Source organism: Aspergillus clavatus, genomic scaffold (genome assembly GCF_000002715.2).
Source record: "Aspergillus clavatus NRRL 1 1099423829800 genomic scaffold, whole genome shotgun sequence".
NCBI classification, from domain to species: Eukaryota; Fungi; Ascomycota; class Eurotiomycetes; order Eurotiales; family Aspergillaceae; genus Aspergillus; species Aspergillus clavatus.
In genome coordinates, this window is record NW_001517099.1 from 1,274,021 (window position 1) to 1,282,924 (window position 8,904).

General features: G+C 50.5%; 4 protein-coding genes across 4 annotated transcripts, besides 7 other annotated features; 3 read left to right on the forward strand and 1 right to left on the reverse strand.

Moving 5' to 3' along the window:
• Positions 1–258: 258 nt before the first annotated feature.
• ACLA_049460 (putative small nuclear ribonucleoprotein SmD3) lies at positions 259–901 on the forward strand (the record flags this gene model as incomplete). Its single annotated transcript, XM_001271899.1, has 4 exons — positions 259–315; positions 377–437; positions 563–692; positions 739–901. The coding sequence occupies 4 exons, from the start codon at positions 259–261 to the stop codon at positions 899–901; spliced, it is 411 nt and encodes a 136-aa protein (XP_001271900.1).
• A 24-nt stretch (positions 902–925) lies between these two features.
• Positions 926–946: a microsatellite.
• A 484-nt stretch (positions 947–1,430) lies between these two features.
• On the forward strand, positions 1,431–2,799 carry ACLA_049470 (adaptin-binding domain-containing protein; the record flags this gene model as incomplete). Its single annotated transcript, XM_001271900.1, has 3 exons — positions 1,431–2,271; positions 2,366–2,671; positions 2,720–2,799. 3 exons carry the CDS (start codon positions 1,431–1,433, stop codon positions 2,797–2,799), a joined length of 1,227 nt encoding a protein of 408 aa, XP_001271901.1.
• Positions 1,694–1,734: a microsatellite.
• Positions 2,091–2,118: a microsatellite.
• Positions 2,091–2,119: a microsatellite.
• Positions 2,800–2,921: 122 nt separating the features above from the next.
• ACLA_049480 (protein tyrosine phosphatase-like domain-containing protein) lies at positions 2,922–3,767 on the reverse strand (the record flags this gene model as incomplete). Its single annotated transcript, XM_001271901.1, has 3 exons — positions 2,922–2,995; positions 3,043–3,182; positions 3,241–3,767. 3 exons carry the CDS (start codon positions 3,765–3,767, stop codon positions 2,922–2,924), a joined length of 741 nt encoding a protein of 246 aa, XP_001271902.1.
• A 2,063-nt stretch (positions 3,768–5,830) lies between these two features.
• Positions 5,831–5,866: a microsatellite.
• Positions 5,867–6,909: 1,043 nt separating this feature from the next.
• Positions 6,910–6,936: a microsatellite.
• Positions 6,910–6,937: a microsatellite.
• A 1,161-nt stretch (positions 6,938–8,098) lies between these two features.
• Positions 8,099–8,742, forward strand: ACLA_049490 (Hpt domain-containing protein; the record flags this gene model as incomplete). Its single annotated transcript, XM_001271902.1, has 3 exons — positions 8,099–8,137; positions 8,195–8,370; positions 8,451–8,742. 3 exons carry the CDS (start codon positions 8,099–8,101, stop codon positions 8,740–8,742), a joined length of 507 nt encoding a protein of 168 aa, XP_001271903.1.
• Between the last annotated feature and the right edge of the window lie 162 nt (positions 8,743–8,904).

Sequence of the window (8,904 nt, forward strand, 5' to 3'; positions counted from 1 at the left end):
AATCCAACTACGCCAAGGCAAAGGGTTTCCTGAGCTCCGCCGGACCAGAACCTCCATCGCGCTTCAGCTAGCTCCTCGCCGGATTTTTATAACAATTGTGAAGACATCGCGACATTGCTTTCAACCCGTCCTCGGATCAGTCAAGCTATTCTGCTACCCGTCCCTCTCTTCTTCGAGACCTTGCTTCGATCGCATCAACGCTTTTTTTTTTCTTCCTCACGTAACATCAACCAACCCATCAGTATCACCACCTCCACAATGGGCAAGTTAACCAGCACAATCGGCATCCCGATCAAGCTTCTGAATGAAGCTCAGGTGTGTTTCCATCACCAATCCTTCCTCCCTGCCTGTTCTCCGACTAACAATCTCTCGCCAGGGCCACGTCGTAACCCTCGAAATCACCTCGGGGGTGGTCTACCGCGGCAAGCTCCTGGAGGGTACGATCTCTCTTGTCTCCCCTCCCCCAACGACGACGACGACCACCACCACCACCTCCTTCTCCCCCTCCTCCTTAAGATATGAACAAAACAACCCGCTGATTTTTGACTTCGCTCTACTCTAGCCGAGGATAACATGAACGTCCAACTCAAGGATATCACAGTCACCGCGCGCGACGGGCGCGTGTCGCATCTCGACCAGGTGTACATCCGCGGCAGCCATGTCAAGTTCTTCATCGTCCCGGATATGCTCCGGTATGTCTTCTTCCCCTCTTCCCTTTTCCTTCCTTCCTCCCTTTAGGGGGAACATTGTTCGTGGCAGGACCAGTGATGACGGGTGTGCTGATTTCTCCGCTACTAGGAACGCGCCCATGTTCCGCTCGCGGGGCCAGCGCGGTAGAGGTGTTGGTCTGGCGCGTGGTAAGGCGACGGTGCAGCGGGCTCGGGGCCAGAGACGGGGTTGAGAGGGTGGATGTTTTCGTTTGGCGTTTTTTTTTTTTTTTTTTTTTATCTACGTTGTTGTTTTTTATGGTTTACTCGGTGGGATTGAAAAAATGTGATTCTATTTGTTCAAACTGGAACTGCAAGTTAGGTTTCTGGTCTATGCATGGATGGGATGGGGTTTTTAATGCCTGAGATGTCATCTCTGGCCTGTGGTGTGTTCGATGGGGTTGGGTGAGGATCGGATGCTATGGCACTCACCAGGGAGGTTGACGACTGAATATGAACCAAGGACTGCAGAATTGATATCCAAGGTGCCATATGACCTTAAAAATATCCATCAGCTACAAAAGTAATAGTAATGCCTCTAATCTCATCTACACCGTACTTCATCACTCTCTCCCTCTCACTGCAATCAACTCCATCTCCGCCAATTTCCCCGCAACCCAAAGCTCCTCATCCAGCACCACCAGCAGCAGCTCAAGTCCATCCTCACCAAAACCCAACAACACCAATTCCACCACACCAAACGCATTAACCACATCAACCACAATGACAGAATCACCACCTCCGACCTCCACCAAATCCAACCCCACCCCCAAAACCCACATCCGCAACCCCCGCCGCCTCCTCATCCTCACCAACCCCCGCGACGCCCCAACCACAATCCCCCCCCTCCTCCACGCCCTCACAGACGCAACCCCAGACCCCTCCGCCTCGTTCGCAGGATACACCACGCACGCGCCCCTCCGTCTCGCAAACCGGTATTATACCGCCGACGTTCCGATCTGGGTGGATGAGGTTCCGTGCGCGCGGCCACAACCACAGCCACAACCACAGCCAGAATCACAGTCACACGACGATCATGGGGATGGTGGTGCTGGGGATGTGGATGAGGGAGTAGACGCAGACGCAGACGCAGGCGCAGAGGTCGAGCCATCTACGGCCGCGCAGTGGGCGCGCGAATTCTCCAGCCCCGAGGCGCGGGTTGTGCGGGACGCGGTTGGCGCGGTGGTGGTTTGCGTTCGGAATCTTGACGCTGCGGGGGATGCGGAGGAGGCGCGGAGCGTGACGGAGTTTGTTGGGGCGGTTGCACGGGTGCGCGGGCTGATTGAGGAGGAGAGGGAGGGTGGGGTGGGGGATGTACCTGGCGTGTTGGTGTTGGTTGGGTCTGGGGGGGAGAAACAGGGGGCCGGCACGGGACGTGAGGGTGAGGAGGAGGAGGAGGAGGAGGAGGAGGATGGTGATCTGGGCGAAGAGGGCGACGACGAGCCGTTTTCTGTCGGGTGGTGGGAGGATCAGTTGTTTGAGATGGGGGCGTTGGGGGTTGAGGTTGTGGAGTGGGATCCGAAGGCGAAAGGGGTGGATAGTGAGCGACGGAATCGATATGGAGGTTCGTTCTTACTTTCTTTCCCCTTGCATTCAAATTGTTGGCTTTGCCTAGGGCTAGGGGGACGCGATCTGGGGTGCTGGCTAACACGGCGCAGAGTATCAGGGCATGCGTCGCATCAAGGAGATCCTCGAGACGCACGATTGGAGTGCCGCGGCGGAGGATGCGGACGGCGAGGAGTCTGGCATGCTAGACGAAGATGATCTCGAGGCGGAGCTGCTGGGCCTGAACGCGGAGAATGGGTTCAATCTTGAGGTGAACGAGCTGGAGCGCGAGATGCTGGGGCTGCGCATGGCGATTGAGCGCGGCGGTGATGGGATCGGCGAGGATGAGGACGACAACGACGACGGGCTCCAGGTCGATTCGCTGGAGGCGTTGATGATGCGCATGCAGGCTATTCGAGGTATGTCGTCTTGATCATGCAGAAATGGTTCGGGTCTAATGAATACAGACATGAGCGCTGAGTTACCAGAGGGTGAGCGCAAGAAGTTTGCTGCCAAGGCGGTACGAGACATCATGAAAGAATTATAGACGCTATGATGATTATGTATTATACAACTGCATGAAAAAAATGATCAACAGAGTCAAGCACTGGCGCTGGCATCTTCTTTCGGTCAATCTATACCCATATCTACATCCACTTCGACAATCATCTACGCGGCTCTTCCCTTCTTCTTGAGGACCTTGCGTCTCTGCGCAATCATATGCGTGTAAAGAATATACGAGCCTAAGCCATTAGCATACGCCCTGTTCAACCCCGAACCACTAACTTACCAGGAACATAGATCACCAGGTTTGCAACCAAGAACCACCGGTACAGATGATGCCACTCAGCCGCGGGCTTCAGAGCCTTGAGAAGCATGACGCACTCGCTGCTAATGCCCAGGGGATAAAGGACATAAAAGGTGTTGTATCTACCATCGTCAGCCAAGAAACCCGACATCAACCGGACGGGGGGGCGGAAAAAAATACCTCAACCAAGTCCACCAACTCGGCACCCCACTACCCCAGACCTGCAACGCAAAGAATCCATACCGGATACACTCGGTGATTCCCCACGCGCTCAAGCATCCCATGAACGCATAATCGCCCACCTTTGCCCCGGGACCCTGAGGCAGCGCCTCGTGGAAGTCCCCGCCAACAATGCCGCCTTGCCCATCGCCACGGTCATGGAAGAGATACATCACACCCCAGACCAGCAGCAGCCGGCTGGCGACCTGCATGGCGGTCGTGACAACGGGCGCACGCACGATGCCCAGCAGACTGTGCAGAACCTCGAGGAAAGCGAGCGATTGGGTGGTTGTGAGCAGCGGGGAATAGACGTGGTGGAACACGGCGGGGAGGTGGCCGGAGGGGGCGAAGGAGAGGGCAAGCATCGCACCGCGGACGGTGCAGATGGCCCAGAGACCGAAACTGATGGTATTATAGGCGAGGAGGTAGAGACGCGTGAGGTTTGACGCGGAGGGCCGGGGGGCCGTGGAGGAGGTGGTTGTGGACATTGTGATGGTTGCGCTCACTTGAACAGGAAAATGATCTCCTTGAGCGGATAGGGACAAAAAGCTCCCTATTGACAGGTCAGGCTACAGGAGTTGACAGGCGATGGCTTGTCAATGCGAGGGATAGTAGAAAAAGTCCATCACCGGATTGTTGTGCCTGGTTGAATTGTTTTTTTTTTTGGTTGGGGAAGTGAGTGCTTATGTAAGACTGTATATCAGCTTGATCCTCGGCATCAGTCAGCTCATAAGATAGAATAATTGATTAGTAGGTTGATTTAGGCCGGAGCAACTGGTACAGTAGACAACCAAGAACCTTTCATTAAGGGCTCACGATTCAATGTTGGATGCAATCCACGTGGATTCGATCAATCAGGAAGAGATATAGATGGATGAAGCTTCCTTCTAGAAGGTCATCATATCAGATGATGATCGTCAGGTGTACTATGCTTTACCAGCGTGGTTAGTCAGCAATCCTTTCTACCTACTTTGTAGATAAGCAGGAAGAATAATAGACACCGATCTGTGACAAGCACGGAGATCGTATCAGGTGAATTCGTTGATAAATCAAGGCGGTTGATACTATTTGACAGTTACATGACAGTTTCTTGACACTGACAGTTCAGCCCTAGTCAGCTGTTTGCTATGCACTATGGAGCATTGGCTAGCTTCCCTTTCACCAAGGCTTGAATTACGATACAGTCTGATGTCATATCCCACTGTCTGCCTTCGGATCAGATCCGTAACATCTCTATGCCCTAGTCAGTTTGCTACTACAGAGTACTCCGTCGGGTAGTTAGTTCAGTCGATGTGGAGAATGAGACTATTGAAAGACTTGATTTGGACTAGCGGTGCAAAAATCAAGATACAGAGATCGTAAATGGAGTCTCTCGGTGACTTGGTCAGTCCTGGGGACAGAAGGCTGGGTTACTGCAGAACCGGCCGAATAATGCCAGCGAGAATCGACCGTACCATGTTACCCCATTGAACCACGCAGTACGGAGTGGGTCGAATTTGGAAGTGGTGGTCTTGTTTAATTTTCTCATTTCCATCGCAAGATATTCACTTACCCCCTACCTCGTCTGTTTGAGTTTCTCCGATAATAGGCTGTATTCCATCTGGTGGTCCTCCGTAGTGTACTCAGCGTACCCGAGATTTCATGGAGGATCCTAGGACCTAGGTACCTAGAATCTAGGAACGTAGGGTAAATGCTTCGTTACCAGACAGAAGACACACAAGGTCTGAGCTTCGCAGAGACTTGGCACAGGTCCACTAACGTCATAGGCGCTCGGTGGCTGGCCCACTATGATATCATTTCTAACCATTTGACAGGCAACGATTGGTCGGAATTGGCTTCCAGGGCCAAGTCAGCCAATCACTGCTGAGCACTCCACGATGCACCCAACCTAACCAGATTCATCATTCTGAGATCCAATGCCACCCTTTTCCAATGTGGCCGTATAAGAAGGAGATGGCTTCAGAGTCAGAGACTCAAGAGTCAGTTGATCCAATTCTCGTCCATTTGGAATGTTGATTCTTGATAATGATCGCTTCTCCCATCGACTCCGCTTCTCCTTTCAGCCCAACCCCAGAAATGATCTCGTGTCTCTCTTAAGTTCTATCTTAAGTTCTAACAGATTCTCCAGTCCGGTCCTAGTCTCGTCGGCCATTGCTAGCCGCTAGCAACAGATACCAAGGTGACTGGGCGAGGACTGAGGAGCAGCAAAAAAACAAAGCACCGGCAGAAATTGAAATTGTCGCTCTTCCACTATATTTGGCCTTGGGTCACTGGAGGGCCCAGAACAGCCGGCGGGAGTGCGATGGTGTCGGCTCTGATGTCAGTCTTTAGGTTACTCTTTTTCTTCTCCCAAGAGGGCGAAGAGAAGGGGGGGGGCTTCGGTCTGATTTGACGAACGGACCCGAGTCTCAAGGTGCATCTCACCCGTCTTACTTTTCTGTCTGCCTCTTGTCTCCGCAGGTCTCTTTGCCTTCTTCTATCCTGGTGTTGGTTTTGTTCAGGCGACATTTCCTAATCTATTCGTCTCGGTTAAGGAGGGGCATTACTGACCGTACCAGTACCAGTACCAGTATCAGTACCAGTTACCAACTATCGACTACCACCTACTACTACCTAGGTACTAGTACTGATGATGTCGAAGTGGAACCAGTTTCCCCCCTGTACCATAAACCCAAGGTAACACCCCCCCTTCCCAACTCCAATAGGAAACCAGGCTTCCTACGTCAGTCATGGTGCGATGATTTCAATGTGCATCCACTGTCTCTTAGCGGTAGCGACGTCGGGATTCCAAATTCGATTTATTGTTCGAGAAGAACGAGATCCAGCGTCATAGCCACACTCGAATTGCAAAATAGAGAATTAGTATACGACTCACGGAGAATCTACTCCGGAGAAACATAATGAAATGATATCGACTAGACTATCAAGGGAGTATCCATCTTTCTATTCCCACTAGTACTGCGAGTCAAGTGTAGCTCGGTTGTCTTGATAATAATTCTCTCCCGCCATCTCCCAAGGCGACATTCAATCAACCTTTCCTCCGCCATACATGATTATCATTATCATTATTATTACCGTCGAGTAGTATCAACCTATCGACTTCACGAACCTCACGGACTTCCAGCAGCCTTGTTTTCTCGATTGTTCTCTCTACTTAGACTCTTAAATCTTAAGAGATCACCTCCATTCTCTGTCAGTATCAGCCCACGGGTAAGTCCATCTTGATCTACTTGGCTCCCTCTTCCGTCTTCCTTTCTTGTCTCCGCTGCTCTACGGGAAAAAAAACCCCGCCCACTTTTTGCCCCTCCACAACTTTCTCGTAGTTCGTTCTTTTTTTTTTTTTTTACTCCCCGTTCTTAAACGCGCCAGGGAAGCAAAAGAGCCAAAAGAGAAAAAAAAAAGGGAAAAAAAGAAAAGAAACAAAAATAGAAAAATAATAAAAAAAAAAAATAAACGGCAGAAGATTAAGAAACTGTCGGGCTTTCCTCTCACTCCATTCAATCAATCTATCAGCCTCCCTCTCATCCTTCTGCTTTTGTCTGTTGTTTCCTGTGAGTCCCTACTCCTTAGGCTCTCATCCTCATCCTATACCATTGTTAACTTTTATGATTGTGATTGTCATTGTTGAACACTGACTGACTGACTGACTGACTGACTGCTTCTGATTGTTATTATTAGTTGTAGTATTCTGGGTGGCTTTGGTAGCAGCAAATCATATATACCCTTCAGCTGAGCTCATCGACCATCTTCAACCTCATCATTTTTTTGTCATCAACCGTAAAGGTGGGATGCCCCCGTTTACTCATACGCCTTACTGGCCCTCTTCCTCCTCCTGTTCATTCCTGCTATCAAGTATCATGATCACGATCATGATCTTCTTCCTCCTCAAACTCCCCTGATCCAGACAGCTGTTGTTTTCGCCTCTCTTCTTCCCTGTTGGTTATCAGGTGTTGCTGGTGATTATGATCATTTCTCCCTTCCATCCCATGTGGACCCTTTCCCATTTAGGCCCTGTTGTTCTTGTCTGTGTGATTTGGTGATTTCGGGTCATCCCTCCTCCTCTTCCTCTTCTCTTCCTCGACTTCACAATATGCCCCCTCCTTTAGTAACAACTACTACTGCTACTGCTACTTCCTGTCCCTCCCGCCCCATACCTCTCCTACTCTACGAACTCCCTTAACCCCGTCATACCTAACATCCCTTCTATCCTCATCCCTTCCGCCAAAACCCCGATGTACCACCCGGGGCGGTAATTTGCGAAGCTATTCCCGCTCTCCATTCCTGTGAATTGCTCCCTGTTTCTGCCAAGTTTCATCTTCGATACTTGCGATCCTTGCTAATTCACGGGAAGAAACCATACCCGAGGTGATTTCGCTTGATTTCCCTGCACCCTATTTCCTCTATGTATACGTTCTTGCTGTCTGGATCGTCAAAAGACCCCCCTCCCTCGCCAGTAATGTGCTTGCAGCGTAGGGCTGCATCCGTTGCGGTTGAGTCCCATGCACAGAAGCGCGCATCGCCTGACTTTGATATTGCCGTAATTTATGCCTTCGGATCCAAAGAGCGCCAACTAACCTATGCCTTGATATAACAGATCCGCACAGTGTAGACCGAGTCAGTCTGCGACAGCATCGTGACCACTGTTTGCATTTTTCAACTTTGATCTTCTGAAGACTCCATTCACCAGAGTCACACCAACTGCATTAAGCCAGCAAGCAGAAGACGTCAGCAGAGACCTTCTCATTCACTTCATCCCTTTTATATCCGTGATTGGACCACGAGCGCTTAGCATCACCACACACCACTTTTCTTTGCAACCATGACACCTACAACTACCACCAAGACCGTTGAGGAAACTGTACGTATCTATTTTGCTTTGTCGCGATAAATGGATCACACTGACCCCGCTAAATAGCCCAAGGAGAGCCCTCCTCCTAAGAAGGCGGTCGAAATGAACGAGGTTCTGGACCAGAGCACTTTTGATCAGATCCTGGAGATGGACGACGATGACGACAGAGACTTCAGCAAAGGAATTGTGTATGGATTCTTTGATCAGGCCGAGACCACATTCGAGAAGATGGAGAAGGCTTTGTAAGTGCTGGCCCGACCTTTACTTTTTTTTTTTTTTAGGGGGGAAGTCGTTTTGCATTAACATTGAAGTGTCATTTTAGAGAAGAGAAGAAGCTCGAGGAGCTTTCTTCGCTGGGACATTTCCTGAAGGGATCGTCGGCAACGTTGGGTCTGAGCAAGGTCAAGGAGCACTGTGAGAAGATTCAGCACTATGGCTCAGGTAAAGACGAGACTGGCACGGCCGACGAGCCCGATGAGGAGACCTCGTTGAAGAACATTAAGAAGACCCTGACCGAAGTCAAGAAGGACTACAAAGAAGTAGAGCAGGTTCTCCGCAACTTTTATGGGGAGGAGAAGAAGCCTTCCCCTGTGTCCTCGCCCTCCTCTAAGTGATCTTGTGCATGTGTCATCGATATTGTGTTTTTCTCTTTTTGAGGATAGGGGCTCTTTGCACATATAAAGAGGAGTGGAATGATTATCGACGAAGGTGCTTCTGGATATACCACACAATGGAGAGACTTGTGCACCACTTAGACATAATCTTTACTTTATTCC